At 45.1% G+C, this 19,457-nt stretch overlaps 1 protein-coding gene across 1 annotated transcript in view; it reads right to left on the minus strand.

Annotated features, from left to right (window-relative positions):
* PIWIL4 (piwi like RNA-mediated gene silencing 4) overlaps positions 1–19,457 on the minus strand; it is a 424,835-nt gene that overhangs the window by 54,640 nt on the left and 350,738 nt on the right. Inside the window, exon 17 of the mRNA XM_069202421.1 lies at positions 17,163–17,316. Within this exon, the coding sequence (XP_069058522.1) occupies positions 17,163–17,316 (154 nt within the window). The remainder of the gene's footprint in view (positions 1–17,162; positions 17,317–19,457) is intronic.

Below are 19,457 nucleotides of genomic sequence, written 5' to 3' on the forward strand. Positions count from 1 at the left end.
GAGGATGCCGTCATCTCATCACCTGCTCCAGTGGACGTGCCCTATGGAGGAGAACGGTGAGCAGAGGGTCATATACCACATATACAAGGCTGTTTAGCACAATCGTTAGATTTTCTCTATGTGCCTTTGTCTGTCCGTATTCCTGGTCTAAATAGGTGTGACGCAGTTAGTTGGCCTGCCATGTGGCCCCCTTAAATGGCGGCTGCCTGACCTGTAAGGTGGGACAAGGGGAAATGAGGTAACTGCGCTGGCGTTATGCAGCGTCGCAGTAGGCGGTCGAAGACCGCTGCACAATTCAGCATTGGTTATCATTGAGCCCTATGGGTTCCAGGAGCCAATGACGATGTACGCCGGCGGTGACAGTACGCACCACCGTGGACATGACTGCCATTTTCTATCAGTTCCCTCACTTGATACCTGACCTTCAACAGGAGAGGACCTAGACTGCAAGTGCTGCTGTGACCTGCGTCTGGAAGCGACAATGGCTACAGTGTCTGGGGAAAGGGCCCCTGCCTTCACTGCGGAGGAGTTGGAGAAACTGGTGGATGGGGTCCTCCCCCAGTACACGCAACTGTACGGTCCTCCAGACAAATAGGTGAGTAAACTGTGGTCATGTTGGATGGCACATGATTGTATGGAGCGTCGTGGATGGAAGAGATAGGGGTTGGTAACAGGCCAGCAAGTGAGGATGGTGTGTGTATGTATTTCTGGGCCAGGGTGGGAGGTTTGTGGCCAATGTGTGAGAAGAAATGTATGGGGGAGTAACATCCATTCTTACTTCACTTTTCCTCTAGGTCAGCGCCCACCAGAAGAAGGGTATTTGGCGTGCCATCGCCAAGGAAGTGCGGACCCTGGCGGTCTACCATAGACGGAGCACCCACTGCAGGAAAAGGTGGGAGGACCTGCGCCGCTGGACCAAGAAGACGGCGGAGGCCCAGCTGGGGATGGCCTCCCATGGTGGAAGGGGTGCCCGTCGCACCATGACCCCCCTGATGTACCGGATCCTGGCGGTGGCATATCCTGAGTTGGATGGGCGCTTGAGGGCATCACAGCAGCCACAAGGGGGTGAGTACACTCTCATTCAGCTGACTCTGCGCGCTTGACGAGGTGTCAGGGTGGGGAGGTGGGCTGTGGGTTCCCCTAGGGCAGGGCAGACGCGCAAAGGTAGATCCATTGATTTGCAGCCTCATTCCCAGTCCAACCCCAAAGGTGTTATTTTCCCTCTACACCTAGTCTGGCTCCTATGGGTTCCAGCTGTGCATGAAATGGTTCTCGACAGAGTTCCCCATGGGCATGTGATTTTCCCCTGCACTGTTAGTGCATGGCTTAGTGCATAGGGCTGCTCCCTATGTGTTATGTCCGCCAACGCTAGTGGTGTTGCAGGCATTGACCATGTGTCTCTTGTGTCTTTCCCCCCTTTTTGTTTTGTCACCCTGTCCTTGTGTGCATTAGCATCATCTGGCGGAGGAGCAGTGGCACCGGAGCAGGAGGGAGCTGCATCCCAGATGGCCCTGGAGGGTGAAGTAACCGAGTCAGAAGGCACCAGTGGTACGGAGGGCGAGGGGAGCACCACGACGGGGACAGGAGCAGACACCAGCGACAGCGACTCCTCCTCTGATGGGAGATCCCTTGCGCTGGCGGGCACCTCTGTGCCCACCGCATCAACAGGTACAGCCGCCACCCCCCACCAGCACCGCCCTCCCAGCAGCCCCTCATTGAGTTTCCCGTGCCCACTCACACAGGTGGGTGGGCATCTCCTTCGTCCCAGGCAGCTCAGGCCCTGCCCCAGTCAGCCCTGCTGCCCTCAGTGAGGAGGCTATTGACCTCCTGAGATCCCTCACTGTTGGGCAATCAACCATTTTGAATGCCATCCAGGGTGTTGAGAGACATTTGCAGCAAATACATGCATACCTGGAGGGCATTCATTCTGGCGTGGCAGCCCAACAGAGAGCATTTCAGGCTCTGGCCTCAGCACTGACGGCAGCCATTGTCCCTGTGTCCAGCCTCCCCCCTCCAACTTCCTCTACACAGACCCAATCCCCTGTACCTCAGCCTATCCCAAACACCCCATCAGACCAGCATGCACACTCATCAACACACAAGAGTGGACATGGCAAACATTAGCACCACATATCCCACAGGCACTCACACAAGCACCATCCCCATGCAGACACACCAACATCCACTGCCTCCACTGTGTCCCCCTCCTCCACGTCCTCCTCCTCCCTCCGTCTCGTCTCCACTCACACCTGCATGCACTACATCTTCATCCACTACCTCCATCACCAGCACGCCCATCACCACACCCCGCTCACGTGCAATCACCACCCCCACTACCATTCACACATCCCCTGTGTCCTCTCCCAGTGTGACTGTGAGCCCTCCTCCCAAAGTACACAAACGCAGGCACACGCCCACCCAACAGCCATCCACCTCAGAACAGCCTTCGGCCCATGCACCTTCACCCAAATTCAGCAGACGTACACCTCCTACAACCACTACCTCTTCCTCCACTCCCAAACCCCCTCCATTTTCCCGTCCTAGTGTGTCTAAAAAACCTTTCCTCGCAAACTTTGACCTCTTCCCTACACCTACCCCCGTCCTTCCCCTAGGGCCAGGCTGTCCAGGTCCCAGCCCAGCACCTCAGCGACCAAATCATCCAGCACAGTGGTCTCAGCAAGTCCGGCAACATCGCGGGAGGCACCCATCAGGGCTCTAGCGAGGCCAAGGAGCAGGCCATTCCGCCACCTGCCAAGGTGAAGAAGGTGCCCACATGCCGGAGGGAGAAGCCGCACCAACCACCAAGCAAGGGCTCCTCCAAGCCAAAAGGGGACAGTGGCAAGGGACCCACAGCGACATCAAAGGTGGGGAAGGGACACAAGGCGAAGAGCAGGTCAGGACAGGGCACGGAGGCTCCGGCTGAGGGACCAGAGTCACCCCTTCTGCCAACCAGAACATTTACCTGTACGGAGGTGGACACCGCCACCTGCACTGCCACCTGCACGTCTGCTGCCTCAGCAACAGTCCCCAGCATCATCCCCAGTGGGCAGCCATCCTGCTGTGTCCCTCAACAGATGCAGACACATGCACCACCGCCAGCACCCCCGCCACAGACACCGCCGCAACCACCGCCACCTGCCCTGCGACGTGCTCAGACAGTGCCACCACAGCTGACATGGCAATCATCGCCAGTGGCCAGCCGTCCGAGGCTGCAGGAGATGTCCTGGACCCTGCACAGCGTACATGAGGCATGACACCCAGCACTGTTGGTACCTGCAGGTGGCAGGCGAAGTCGCAGTAGGGTGGAGTGTGTCTCTGCCTCCATGGAGTATCATGCTACCTGTTCCCAGGCAATCTCGTGGCACACACACCTAGGTGAGGGAATGGGACCTGCCACACTGCATGTGAAGCACTCTGGGAACAAAGCCCCCTCCAGAACCAGTGGAGATTCACATCCACTACCTCAGTCCTTGGCAGGATGAAGAACTCTGGGCACAAAGCCCCCTCCAGAACCAGTGGAGATTCACATCCACTACGTCAGTAATTGGCAGGATGAAGCACTCTGTGCACAAAGCACATCCACTATCTCAGTCCTTGGCAGGATGAAGCACTCTGGGCACAAAGCCCCCTCCAGAACCAGTGGAGATTCACATCCACCTCCAGAACCAGTGGAGATTCACATCCACTACCTCAGTCCTTGGCAGGATGAAGCACTCTGGGCACAAAGACCTCTCCAGAGCCAGTGGAGACTGACATCCACTTGTGAGACTGTGGCTTTGCACTCCCCAGGATAAAGCAGTGGGTAAACCACCCACTTGAGAGACTTGAGAGACTGTGGCTTTGCACTCCACAGGATAAAGCAGTGGGCAAACCACCCACTGGAGAGACTTGTGAGACTGTGGCTTTGCACTCCCCAGGATAAAGCAGTGGGCAAACCACCCATTGGAGAGGCTTGTGAGACTGTGGCCTTGCACTCCCCAGGATAAAACAGTGGGCAAACCACCCACTGGAGAGACTTGTGAGACTGTGGCTTTGCACTCCCCAGGATAAAGCAGTGGGCAAACCACCCACTTGAGAGACTGTGGCTTTGCACTCCCCAGGATAAAGCAGTGGGCAAACCACCCACTGGAGAGACTTGTGAGACTGTGGCTTTGCACTCCCCGGGATAAAGCAGTGGCCAAACCACCCACTTGAGAGACTGTGGCTTTGCACTCCCCAGGATAAAGCAGTGGGCAAACCACCCACTTGAGAGACTGTGGCTTTGCACTCCCCAGGATAAAGCAGTGGGCAAACCACCCACTGGCGAGGCTTGTGAGACTGTGGCCTTGCACTCCCCAGGATAAAACAGTGGGCAAACCACCCACTGGAGAGACTTGTGAGACTGTGGCTTTGCACTCCCCAGGATAAAGCAGTGGGCAAACCACCCACTTGAGAGACTTGTGAAACTGGTTTTGCACTCCCCAGGATAAAGCAGTGGGCAAACCACCCACTGGAGAGACTTGTGAGACTGTGGCTTTGCACTCCCCAGGACCAATCAGTGGGCATGGAGCCCCCTCGTGGAGCAGTGGCATCGTCCGCTCATCCGGCTGAGGTGACCCCCCTCCTTTCCCCCTGAGGTGCCTGTTTATTTTCCATCTGATGCCCCTGCAGTGTTCTCTCCGTTTCGAGTCAGGTATCTTGTGTGGGCTTCGGCCATGCATTTTGGGACACTGATCCACGGACAATGATTTCATTCATATCCGGACTTGTGTAGATGGTGTACATATTTGTATATAGTGATATTTGAATTTGGCCTATCTGATATTTCAATGATTACACTTGTTACAATCATTTCATTTGGTCCTTGCATTCTTCCAGGGGGTGACGGGGTGTATATGTAATGTTGCTGCATGTGTTTGTGTGTATGGTGTTGTGGGTGAGGGTGGGGGTGTTGTGTGTTGCGTGTGTGTGTCACTCTCTTTTCCCTCCCCCCTCCCCTGTGTGCTATGTGCAGTACTTACCGCGGTCGTCGCCGGCATCTTTGCTGCTCCTGATACAAGAGGAGGTAGACCAGCATCGGCAGGACCTGTAACTCGGGCTCCATGGCCTCCTGGTTGTTCGTAAAGTGTCGAAAGGTGAATGGTTTCCGTTCCAAGTAGTGTTTCCGCTGTGCTTTTGATGGCGTTGGTACTGCCCCGGAAAAGGTGGCGGATAGGCGTGTTGTAATACAGTGGGTGGAACCTTGTCTTCCGCCTGTCTGTTGGCGGTTACCGCTGCGGTGTTTGTTTCTACCGCCGTGGCGGTCGGAGTGTTAAAGTGGCTGTCTATGTTGGCGGTTTCTGCCATGGTCGTGATTCAATTTTTTTACTGCCAGACAGTTGGTGGTATTACCGCTGCTTTAACACTGACCGCCAGGGTTGTAATGAGGGCCTATGTCTGCAAATAACAGTATTGTGTCCTGGCTAGGCTGCATTTACATATTAGTTAAGCTACTCCCAAGTGAGTCTTGTAAAACCACATGACTTGGTCCAGAGTGTATGAAAGTGGGATATACAAAAAAACTTTTTTTTTTTATTTACCCCATAGTGAAAAGTTGCCAAAAGCTGTTTGTCACTGAGTGGGTCAAATTACGATTTCAATGAAAGAGAAGATTGCAAATGAGGAACGATTTTCATAACTATGCTGAGGAAAATAGCAGAAAATGTGTCCGGTTATTTTTCATTGTTGAGCATTTAATTTGATGGTGAATGTCGATGTTTTTTGACACATGTAGTAGAAAAATAACTTTTAAAAAGTGTGTTTATGCTGTGTTAACTCGAACTGGAATGAAAACCAGTTTGGTTGGCTGCTATCACTCCAGTGACTGTAGTTGGCATCACAGATTAAGTGCGATTAGCCGTCCTTCCATTAGACAATACAACTGCTTTTGCGAATAAGAAGACTGATGTGGTGTAAAAAATGACCACTTAAGAAGGAAAACGGGACGGGCAAGAACAGATGGGCATACAAAAATCTTTCAGTGATAGTGATCCCTGATGGGTATCTGAGAAATAGGAATCATTTAGTCCCAGAGCACTCCTATGCATTAATCTGTTTCTACAGCATGAGCAAAATTTGATTCCATCACAGGTGACGGAGGTGTTCCTTCATTTTCATATGTGAGTGCCCAAAAGGAATATCTGACTCATACAAAGCGGGGAACACTAGGACCATTTTGAAGAAGGGCTCTAGGACAATTTACAATCAAGGGAGAAAGGAAGCTTGGCAAAAGAAGACTGGGTTTCTATGTGAAAAGTAACCAGGATTAGGTGTAAGGAATTCTCCTACCACTAGCTAATACACACAAAAACAATGACAACTCATCACCACATCCACAGAACACACCTAAACTTTGAAGAACATCTATAAATAAAAACAATCAGTTGACTGCTGATGAAAGAAGACTGAAGGACTCCTGACAAACCAAAGAACTAGAACCACTCTCCATTCAATTATTTGGCTGGCTTCCTGCTGCTATAATGAGATGAAAGAAGCAGAAAACTTCCCTAATCTGAAGATGATTCAGCTGCCTAGTAGTGAGTGGACTGCAGTTAATCTTGAGGGAAACTTGAGGGAAACTTGGTGGCCCGATAAATGTTCTGGTGCCTGGAAGCCTGCCTTGAGGTCCTGGGCTATAGGAGAGGCCAGGACTTGACCACCAGCATCAGACATTTTTTGGGCTTAGTTATGTCCTCAACTGGGAAAAGGGAGGTTTTGGCATTAGCAGGCAAGATTTCCAGGTACAGCCTGCTCAGAGATTTTTGCAGTGCAGAAAAAAGTTTCAGCTTCACCTTGTGGTTAAGGCATCTAGCCGTCCTAGAGCGCTGCCCAGCTAAAATATTCAACACTGCCTTCACTGGAGCATTATGAGAATCAAAACAATTGAACAAGTATGAAGGTAAAACATGGAACTAGGGTGAGGTAACAAATCTAACTTTGTCACACTTTGAGCTTTGGAGCCTGAACTGAAGGGCTCAGTAGGAGCTCAAAGATGACGTATCAGGCTTAGAAGTACCCTTGTGGGCTTTACTAACCTGCCTCGCTGAAGCATGGCTACCCTGAATTAAGCAGATTTGTTTGGAACTGGGCTGTGACATATCAATGTTTATTTGACTGGTAGGGCCACCCCCTCCAAAATTCATAACCCAGTCTCTTACACAGAAAATACATACCAAGCAAGAGCCCGTCACCAAGCTTGTGTAAGGTAGGCAAAGCACACACATGTACCTCACTTGAAAGTATACATCAGTTTCCAGAAAGGATGTCTGCCACACGGACTAAGTTGTTGAACACACTGTAAGAACCTTCCCTCCTTGCTGAAATAACATGACCTCCGTGCAAGGAAGATGCCAAGTGGGGATGTGCTGGGGAATTTGAACACTTACCATTGTCTTCAGCCAGTTGAAAGAACCCAGCTTTGGAGACATCCTTTTTCTATGTATCTATTATGACACCTTCCCTCATGACTGCCGTGGCTTCACTGCACTTCTCTTTAGTTATAACGTGGATGCTGGGAGAAATATCTGTATATCTAAAGTTGATAAGATACATGGATACCCACAGCTTTCATTGAAGTGGTTGCTAACAAACTGACCCAGTTTTCTTGATCTCCTTCGGGCCACTGTAGTGAGGATCAGAGCTAGTTTAGAGTGGCCAATGTGGCATACCGCTGCTGAGTGTGAGGTCATATACTTCTCCAAGTGTGCAACTATTGACTGGAGCTTAGATGGTGCTCTCATCTATTTCAGCCCTCCCACTATTCGTAGGCCAGAATCAGATCTATTTAAAAGACTTCTAAGCTGCTCCTTAAAATCATAAAGAAAGTGTTGCTTTTTAACAGACGTCATTGGTAGACAAAATCAATGTTATCTGCCTGTTCAAGGAGTGGAAGCGGGTAATGTCATCTGACAGTAAATATACCTCAGGACGTCCTTTCTGGCCTTCATGAGCGAATACATAATCCTGCGATACTTAAAAATCAGCCTTCATTTCCTCATTCCTCACGCAATAGGCCTCACATTCTTCCTCTTCTTTGCTGATCTCTTTCGTTTTCTCCTCATCTGTATCCTGGGGCATAGATGAAAAAGGTGTGGTGCTTCTGGTGAATGTTGCTGTGGCAGAAGCAGGCTTGGGCTTGGTGGCAGTGCAGTGGAGGAGCCACAACTTGAGGTCTTAATTGTGGAGAACTGCCATCATTTACTGCAAAGAAGTCAACACAAACCTGCACCATGGGAGTTTGATAATGTAACTACTAGAGTTGTAATGGGGCCAATACTACCTCTGGTAATCCTCCATAAAGTGATGCTTAGGAAGGTCGCAGAAGTGGCCAGGGTGCTTCTTGGAGGTTTCGACAACTTGTTCATTACTTTGGTTGAGGGTGGTCATCAAATGGTGGTGCAACTTCTTTCTCTTGACCTGGCTTATAATTTGGAATTATTAGACCTGGCATCCTTGGCGCAGTCTCACCTGTCTTGCCTCTGTTTCCTATGTTTTGACTGTGTGTTGGACTTTGTTTTTGGTACTCTGTGCACTTTACCACTGCAAGCGCCCCCTGGGTAAATTGTATGTGTAATTGGCTTTTCCATGATTGATATATTTGATTTTCTAGTAAGTCCCTAGTAAAGTGCACTAGAGGTGCCCAGGGCCTGTAAATCGTGCTACTAGTGAGCCTGCAGCACCGATTGTGCCTCCCACATGAGTAGCACTGAAAACATGGCTCAGACCTGCCACTGCAGTGTCTGTGTGTGAAGTTTTAACCTCCCAATTCGACATGGCAAGTGTACCCATTTGCCAGGCCCAAACCTTTTGTACATGTAAGGCACCCCTAAGGTAGGCCTAAGGTAGGCCCTAGGTAGCACCATGGGCAGGGTGCAGTGTATAGTAAAGGTGGGACATGCACTGATGTGTTTTACATGTCCTAACAGTGAAATACTGCCACAAATTCAGTTTTCACTGTTGCAAGGCCTATCTCTCTCAAAGGTCTGCTTGGACAGAGTGTAAACTTACTGCCAACCAGAGATCCCATTTCTTACAGGAATGTACTGTACGTTCAGCTAAGCGGGGGGGTGCTGCTGTTTCAGAGGCTTGCTCATAATCACTGTACTCAGCCTCTTACTTAATGTCAAAGGCATGCAATAGTGAACAAGAGGTAAAGATGACCTACATTTGCTGTAAAGTGTGAATGGCATTAATACATTCAATGAAGGTGCTGATGGAAGAAGTGACAAGGTGCTGATAGGGCTGGTGGAATACTCAATGCAATGCTGAATGGTTGCACCACTACCAGGGCCACCGTCAAGTTGAATGTGGGCGGGGCTCCCATCAGCACAGGCTAAGCAGCTGATTGTTCAGATGGAGTCATCAGAGTAATTATCAGTTGCAAGACTGCTAACAAAGAGATTGCTGACCGTGCCATGAGTGGTGATGGTAAGGATGACTACTGATTGTAAAGGAGCGAATGGAGGAGCTGTGGCTACAGGTGCAAATGGAGAACCCGTGCCATTGGCACAATTACAGGAGTATTTGCTAACAGTTTCTTTTTAGCAGCTGAGAAGTCTCTCATTAAAGACAATTTAGACAGGAAACATGTTAGTATCTGAGGAGCTAGATTTATGCACCATTTCTGGCACAGGGTGCACTGAAGAGTTTACAGTATCTTTTCTCGATAAGAAATCTAGGGAGAATTGGTTTTCTCTATAGCAGACATTTGGGCAGGTGCTTTCTTAGAAAACTCACAGAGGAAGCCCCAGATGCTTCCTCTTCTGCCTTCTCCCTAGAAGTGCTTTAAGGAGTAATGAACACAGTATCATATCCTAGGAAGGGTATGATACCTTAAGCAGATACATCTGCGGTTCGTTATTCACAAAGAGAGGAAAACCTTCAAAACCATCTGATGACTAATCACAGGTTTATATATGGTGCACAATTTGTAGAAACACTTGTGATCCAAGATTATGAATACTGGAAGGGAAATATAAATAAAAAAGTGCTTGTTTGGCAGATCAAGAGTACACAGGGTTTAATTAGACCATGCATTACATCAAGAGAAATTATGTTTTTAAACAAGATGATCCAGCAGACAATGTACATGGGGTTTTCATTCACTAAAGATTTAAAAACACCATCAATTGCAAACATTATTTTGACACAGTATCCAGCTGGCAGTGGCAAGAAAACATCACTGATGCGGAATTGTATACTATGTTTCAAATATGACTTATAACCTGGCTGCATTTTGTTCAGACTGACGTGACCCGTTAGCCAGTAAATACCGATGTATGTACACATCAGTTCCTTTCTAAAGCTAATGATCCCCGAACAAACAGACCAGAATCCCAATATATGTGATGTACTGCAATAACAGTAATCACATATAGAGTGGATAAATTGTGCCAGCAGTGATTAACTAATTCTGCTTTAACTGCTATTAAAGACCACCTCTCTAAAGTGAGTGGATATATGGATTTAAATGTTTTATTTCTGGATCCCATCCAATAAAAAATATATAATTTGTGTTCACTAATATATGCCATTACTAAAGAAGAGTGGGCATATTCAGAAAGGGAAGCTGCAGAAATAATTAGTGAAACTGTAAAAAAATAAAAATAAAGACCACATTGTAAGTTGTCAGTAAAGGCTTTCAGACTCTTTCAAAAAGAGTATAAACAGTCTCCACCATAATTTTCTCAACCGTGAATCTTCATAAAGAAGAATTAAGTCTTATACAAGTACCAGCTCAGGAGAGTGCAACAACACAATTAAATTGGGCATTACAAACCTTTAATGTTAGCAAACTGCCACAGTAGCTAATGAATAAGAATGCTGTTTTTGATCTGCACAATTTTACCTCAACCCAGAGAGAAAAAGACCAAAAAAGCGACATTGCTTACCCTTTTAAACACCGAGGAAATAGAGAAGAACCCAATTTCTTTGGTCACATATTACCTGGTTCTTACATGAAGTAATCTACTTGCCAATTACTGACTTTTTTCTGGAACTGCCAAAAACTTATATCATTGGGGTGCTATGAAAATATACGAGTCCTTCTTTTATCTAAAAATGGAAATTCCTATATGTTGGACAAAAGACGAACCAGCATTCATAATCACATGCAGATGCACTAATCCTCTAGGACACTCTCTCCTCTAAGATTTCTTCACTCTGCACGAAGCTTGCAATGCTTTGATGCCAGGTTTTGCCTGCATAATGCTGGTCATACTGGCCAAAGTCAATCCTAGCCACACATCCCTCAAAATTGGTCCTATCTAATAAGAATAAATAAATGACAGCTGTGTTCACTTACTTGTTGTGGTATTATGTTGCATCTCCCATGAAGAAAAGTTTTTGAAAGTGTTTCCCGGCCAAAAATAATTTAGGTAAATATGCATTTTGATAAATTCAGTAAGCTTGTTGCAATATTATAACAGAAAGAGGTATCTTAGCCCAATGCAGCAGAAACCATTGCCTTGCAAACAGCACATTCTGCATCTGAAATTCAAATACTCCTGTGGATGCAGCTTCCAACCCATTTTGCTGATCTGTTGCATAGTAGTTTTTGCTCATCAAGCCCTACAGTGTTCTGAAACACTGCATCTGATTTACTGAGTGGTTAAAAAGTAAGTTGTGAATATCTTATTGTTATCTCATTGTGCAATTCTCATTTTTCTTATAGTAAAGAAATAATACCAGCATGATTTCCCACGTGAGTGGAAATGGCATCTAACTGAGCAGCATTAAAAAATAAGGCATTTTACTTCGGTGAGATATAGTGAGTCTAATAACTTGAAACTGGACATTATGATTTTTAGAGTTTCAAACGCTTTATGTGTAACCTTGATTTTGGTGCATGAAGTGTTTCTTTACATATTATCTATCTGGATGTTGCACTGGAGTTGTCAACATGAAATAAGTGTTTGCTACAGGAGCTAGGATTCATCATCAATGTCTGGAAGTTTCTGTTGGCTCCCTTACAGATCTTGGAATCCCTGAGGTTTCAGGTAGATTTGACCTTAGTCCAACTGAGACTCCCAACCGCGAAGACTTTGTCCAAAAAGAAAGAATTGATATGATCATTGCCTTTCCAGATGATCTCTTTGAAAGTCCTGGCCAGGATCTTGGCTTTCTGGCATCATCTATCCAATTCATATTTTAGGGTTCCCTTCATTATCGAACTCTTCAGCAGCTTAAAATCCTTCACCTCTAGAAAGGTTTGTCCTATTCTGAACATATACTGTTGTCAGAATGCGACAGGGTAAAAATCTCCTGTAGGCCTCGAATGGCAAGGCGATCTTTGCCTCCATTCTGGAAGTAATCATAGCATGGGATGCCAGCAGATGGGGCTGGGGTGTGGCCCCGATTTCGACAAGAGGCACATGCCTCAGGAGGAACTTCCTCTCCATATCAACTGCCTGGAACCTTTGGTGGGGTCCTTTGCAATCAGGACTCTCTATCCTCGCAAGATGGAATACTGTATTGTTTTGCGAATTAACATCGCTGCAGTGAGGTACACAAACAAGTTGGCAGGCTTTCGCTCTAGATTGTTGGCATCATTCCCTCCAACTTTGCATTGCAGTGACAGAGGAGTATATTCCAGATTGGACAGTTTTAGATTGGACCTCATGGTTCCTGCAGGATTCCTGATCTTTTTCAGGAGACCAGATCCACTAGTGGTGACATTAAATGATTTTCTGCAGTCCTGGGTGGGGAATCTACATTACGTGTTTCCCCATTCCCCAAGATTCAGAGGGTTCTGGCCACAGTGAGGCATCAGAAAGCAGAGTTGTTCTTGTCACTCCAATATGGAAGGCTCAACCCTGGTTTTCGGTGGTGTTGGACTGTCTTGCAATCTCCTGGTGAAGATTAAAACCTTCCAGGACCTTCTCACAGACCTAGTGGGTTTTCCACATCCATTGCTCTAAGAGGGTCATTTGCCCCTCGTGGCCTGGAGGGTGTTGGGACACGATGGTGTATTTCTGATCAAGCTAATTACTTCCTCTACCAATCATGGGGTCTTGGTACCCACAAACACTACAAAGGAGTGTGGATTCAATTGACCCTGACTTGCAAATGATTGTTCATTTTTGTTTGTCACAGCTGGCAGCAGATGGCTTTGCTTACTGATCAATTTTCGCTCCACCATTTCTGCAGGATATCCTCAGCTAGACGAGCCGGTGGGGGTGCCCCCTTTTGTCTGTAACACCTTGAAGGAGTTTGAGTGGTTTGTCCCCCCAGACCTAGGTATTCAGTGTTGTGGGATATGGATGGTGTCCTCAGGTTTTTATTCTCTTCACCAGCAAATGAAGATCTTCCTAGGAAGCAGCTTTCGGTCAAGCTAATTTTCATATTATAGGTCTGATTACCACTTTGGCAGAGGGGGTTAATCCGTCCCAAATGTGACGGATATCCCGCCCGCCGTATTACGAGTCCATTATATCCTATGGAACTCATAATACAGCAGGCAGGATATCCGTCACATTTGGGACAGATTAATCCCCTCCGCCAAAGTTGTAATCAGGCCCTACGTCTCATATCGTGCAGACATGTATCCCTCTGTAGTGACCTTTTGAGTTTCGAATCAAACAAAGACTAACTCTGGTTGTGTCAGTCACCCGGCATTTCTCGACATTCATAAACTCTATTTAATTTGGTGCCTCATAGATTACAAGGACTGTACCTGGAAGTTTTGACAATATCCCAGGGATCATCTGCTTATTGCTCTGTAGAAGCCTTTTCATCCAATTTCATCTGCAACTTTGGCCCACTGGATCAAATTACTTCTTTTAGAGACTGTAATTGATGTGTCTCTGTTTGGTTCACATCCTGTTGGAAGTGTCATGGCGTCTAAGGCATAAGTAATGGCTTCTCGATCGGAGGACATTATGGCGGTGGAAAATTGGTCATCCGAATTGACATTTAAGATATTTTATCTTAAACCAATTTTGGATGTTGCTTTAACAGACATCGCACAGATTCGACCAAGCATAAAACAAAGCCTCCGGTCCTGACACAGAATAAAACATTTATGAGCTGATGAGTCAAGAATGTTTAATTCTATTAAGTACTCGGAGACGTGGATTATTCCAACCTGCAGTATGTTTCTTTCTGTATTGCATGACAGTTACTGTGATGTTTATATGATAAATTGCCCACCCTGTGATTCTGTAATTTGTGATGGGAATATTATAATCGAATTGTTTTCTTGCAATAGGTGCTGACACTAAACTGTTGTAGATTTTCCATGGGATTACGTTTCTGATGAACAGCACTGAAGATGAAAGGTCCGAAAGTGAGGTTCGGTAGAATGGTTCTGGAGCAGTAACAGTCAGTTAAGACAGAGTTTCCCTGGAATCCCTGTTGGAGCCAGGACGTTATTGTTCTATTGGACTTGTGTTACACTATACAAAGAATGAGGAAGGACTATGGTGTTACTCAGTCTTATAGGTGTTGGTGAGCCCTAGTTGGTGTGGAGGATGATGATGGGGTTGTGCCTCATAGGTAACTTAGTATTATTGCGTTATGTTGTTTTTCCTGTGAAATGATTGGCTGCTGTAATTTCAGTAGTGAAGGAAGAGAAGTATATTCCTTGCCTCCAAGTCCTTAATAGAACTGAAAATTATTGACGTGCCAGCTTGAAAATGTTTATTCAATATTATTGCCTCTGTTGTCTTTTCCTTCTTTTACTAAATCTTCTTTCATATATATAGGGGCTCTAGGTCAACTCTTCCGTTCTGTCTCACTTTGCCAGGAATGTAGGTAGGCCTTTAAACATAAAAAAAAAATGGATCCATCTTTTAGACCTCCCGTTTCTGCTGAGGATAATGGGGTAAAAAAGAAATAAAACTGATTTTGCTGAAAACAAATCAAACTTGCAGTCACAAATGTTTCCTCTTATTTTCCTTCAGTTAATTAGAGAGGTGCTGAGGGACTCAGTTTACCCCTGCCCAACCTGGGTCTCTACTCTGGTATCAGAGCACCCACCCGAGCCCAGTCACACCTGCCCTGGAGCCTGTCGAGAGCTGGTCCTGTCTCCAGTCCATTCAGGTTCCGGGAGATGCTGCCGCTGTTAGTTGATCCTCCTGATGCCTTGGTTGCTGGATCGCCAACGAGACGACAGAGGAAGAGCTTATTCTTCCTCTGTCATCTCGTTTCCATGCTGGAACAAGTCCTGGTCCTGCCAGTGGGTCTCTGGGGGCAATGTTCCTTCCTCTGGAGCATCCTTCTTCCTTGGGTCCTTCATTGTCCTTACTCGCTTTCTATTTCTTCCTCTTTTGGCTTTAAATCCTGAAGGGAAAACAATTAAGCCTTATTTCTTTGTGTGTTGCTTTGTCCTTCTCTGTTAACTGATGTTTTTCTTTCCCCAGTGTCCTGGAGGTCATCTTGTGGATCCGGATGCGAGAAAGCTACAGGCAACCTGTGACAATCTAATAATAAAGGTACACTCTGTTGAATATCACTATTAGCAATAGAGGCATGTTAAAGAAGCTAGGGGCAGTATATTAATAAAGTGTAACTATGCTGCTTTTTCACCAGTGCTGTAGAAAGCTGTAGAGGCAACAGTCTAGTTACTGTCCATCTAATATATTGTTTTTATTGTCATTTTACATAGCATATCAAAAGCTATTTTTTAAATACAAAAAGTGTGTTTACATTAAAATAGTTTTGCCTTGTTATGGAACAGGCTAACAACAATAAAGTTTGATTGATTAGTTTGTCTGTCTTATTTGGGACAAGTGTGTGCTGGCCAAGCACTGTATGTCCCACTAACAATCTAGGGTTCCAACAACAGATTGACTCTGGTTTGTGCAAAGTTATTCCTGTGGCACATTTGACACACTTAATAATGTTGGTGGACTTACCTGTTTTCAACGCCCATTTAAAGCAACAATGTATAGCAACTTCCTCTGGACAAAGTAGGTGCCATTTTTTTAGGAAATCCTCTCCGTTATAGCGACCTAGCCTTTAGGGTTTTCTGGTTGACATGGAATCCTCCTGAATAGGACCACTTCAATATTACTGACATTTAGCAGGAGAAATCGTACATTGACAAAGTATAAATGAAAGGAGGAAGTTAACGTAAAGACAACTGTCTGCCAAGAGGCATTATACATTAAAAGATGTCGAGGAAGAATGATCTCTCTAGGGAATCAAGTGCTTAGACTGCGGAAACTAACTTTGATATGAATTGCTGTATTGCAAGGACTCAATTTTAAGGCAGAAGAGAATACAAGGTTTTCTGGTATTTCCCATCCATTTGCTAGTTCTTGCTGTAACCAGCTGACAGTTGTAGAACAAGTTGCATGCCAAGTGGCACATATCCCAGTTGCCCATCAAGGAAAGCAGGTGCCAGGGTAGGTAGCTGAAATACATCAGTGAGCTTTGTGGTGCTTCACACCATTTGTGGCTCCTAGTAAAAGCAAAACAGGGTTTTCTATCCCTCCACTTGCAGCATTGGAGTATGAGCTGCGTGTGCTGCTCATATCATCGTACAATGACGGCAATCATCCACGGAAGGAGGCTAGGAGCAAGTCAAAATCTGCAAAGATATGGAGCACAGACCAAATGGAGACAATTCCACAATGACAGGGCATGTGCAGAAATTGCAAACCAACGCAATCGCTTTCAGAATTGAGTAACTATGATGCTTAGTTCTACTGTGACTTATAGTTGATGAGGTTAAAGGGGAAGCTGGCATCTCCCGCCAGTCCCCACGTTACAGTTGATGCAGGAGCCATGGACACTAGCTGCCTGTTTTCAGCTGCAGCTTTCATTCAACCATAGAGAGGAAAGACATAGAATATACATGTGGGTCTGTGTGTATTCACCGGAAACCCGAAGAGCCTCTTCAAGCAGCATTAATAACATGCAAAACGGATATTAATAACTATCCTTCCTAGTTGGGGCCCCCCTCCTTAATCTTTGGAACTCTAACTCGGACCAAGTCTACTAGTCACCATGGATACAAAATGCATACCAAACACAACAAAGTATTTTTCTTTTCATTTTTGCATTGCAAACCTGTGAAAAACAACTTTGTAAAATACAGTGGTCATACGTGTTTCAGCCATTGTTCAATAGTTAGTAATTCAAAGGAGCTGTATTTGAGAGTGATTACATAAAGTGTGAGCAAGGAAAAGCTTGGAAAGTACCTGTATTCAATGCTGGTTTCTTGGAAACTATTTAAAAGTTGTGGAACTTCATAGTCAACCACCATTCTTAGCTGACCATCGCCTACCCCATCACGGTACACTACAATCCTACCAGGTAAATCATTGTTGCACTTTTGCCACCTTTTGATTGCCCCTGCAGTAAAAATGAACATATGCAGGATTTTAAAACACATTTTATCGATATGTAGGATTTATAAAATACATTTTATCTGTTGGAATCATTATGGAAATCGGAGAAAAGAAAGACAACCTAATGTGAATCATATATAAGTGCTTCAATGCTCTTAATTTTGGTTATTTGTATCATTGGAGTAGGCCAGTTTGTGGTAAATGTTCATTCTAAAAACACCAATGATCAACTACTTACTTCTTAATGAAAAGTATCCACCTGTGAACGCATACGACCACGCTAATAAACAGCAGGCATTGGTCTAAACATGGCTAAAATTGCAGTTCAGATAAACAAATATTTAGAAAACACTGGGCTGTAGAAGCTGAAAACACAAGTAAAATCATTCACGTTTATCATCTCGCCTATTACAACATTAATTTCATGAAATGGTGAGCAGACCACTGGTTTGGAGATGCCAACTGAGATTTTGTTAAGTTCTATGTGTGTGAAATTTAACACAGCCATGATAGTGGCCATAACTGCACTGCTTGGATTGTGGAGGAGGAAGGTATTTATAGCACCTCGTAAGTACAACACACCAGTGAGCAATATTTATCAAGAGCAGGGACAACCAGCATGGCAGCTATGCACAAGTGCATAAAAAATAATCTACTTATTCAAAAGCAGCGAGTGCATAATTTAAGATGGAATTTGTGATGTCTGATTTATTAGACAGTTTGTCTAATGATAATTTCAGCTTCTGTCAAATTCACCATCAGCTTTCCTTTTTCCTTGTCGGACGGTGTTTCTTTTCTTTTTGGGTAAAACAACTCAGACTCATTTCCTAGGCTCTCTGGAGTGGGTAACAAAGGTGGAACTAATATTTTTGCACCATGCACTGCTGAGATGGACAATATTAGAGATAGCAGCTATTGCAGCGGAGGATACAAGTCAGTGGAGTAACTGGCCCCAGTGAAAGATGCAAGAGAATGCGGACATAGATGGTTACGGTAGACACAGAGACCTAAACATGGAATGGGCTGTGAATGTGTGCATCAGGTTTTTCACCTTGCTAGGCTGCTAATTGGGGCTTAGTTGGTATTCTCTTTTCTAAGTTTTGCAAAAAACGGGAGGCAATGATGAGGCAAAGGTTTCAAAATATTCTGCAAATGTATTGATTACTGCACGTTGGCGCTGCAAGGAGTCCAAGTTTAGGTTGTTTTGTGCTTTTTCCATCTTATATCTTGTGCCATGATGCTTAATGGTGCCCTCAATCCTGCAGAGATCTGGTTCATATGTGTAATAAAACATGTCATCAGTTGACACACTTCGTTGTTTTTTGTACAAGATATAAAGTAAATGTTGTGAAAATCCTACTAAAGAGATCTTTAAAAAAATGTCACAATGCACTTCCTTTATTTAGCCATTAACAATGCAATCAATTATTCCTCGATGGCTCTCTGATCCCAGTTAAACTGGTACTAACTATAGTAAATTACTGATACTGAAAGTTTACAAATGCATTTCAGTGGCGCCTGAAGATATTTAATAAGTAAGGAAAGAAGAAGAAAGAATCTCATGTGCAGTTCGCACAGGTTTAAGAAAGTTGTTTTCAGCACTCTGCATAGGTGGATTTAGTGGAACAGTTCCTATCTGTAAAAATGTGTGGTGCAGCAGAGATTTGGCTGTTACCTTTGAAGTCACAAAGTTGCTCCATATGTGACCATATTGACATTATAATGTCTAATTGTAAAGTGGTGCACTTAGTGAATGCATATGAATGCATATTAAGGTGCATTCACTGTAGTGTAGTACTGAAATGTGTGTGAAATAATCATATCAATTGAGATGTAACCATTGACTATGAATTTATGTTAATCCTGATATTAATAGAGAGCAGTTACACTTGAAGTGATTATTAATTTCATAACAGGTGTGCACAAAATATCATAGGTTAATATTGAAAAATGTAGTTCCCCATCATATCACCAGCAAAATTAACAAACCAAGTCAACCGTGGTATACCAAGGAGCTTAAACTTCTCCAGAGGAAATACCGTCAGCGGGAACGGCATTGGAAGATAAAGTGAAGATAGCACTTTAAACATATCAAATTGCATGCTTCAAAGCCAAATCAGATTTTTATACTTCTATAATCAAGGA

The sequence above is a fragment of the Pleurodeles waltl genome, chromosome 8, assembly GCF_031143425.1.
Source record: "Pleurodeles waltl isolate 20211129_DDA chromosome 8, aPleWal1.hap1.20221129, whole genome shotgun sequence".
Classification (NCBI taxonomy): Eukaryota; Metazoa; Chordata; class Amphibia; order Caudata; family Salamandridae; genus Pleurodeles; species Pleurodeles waltl.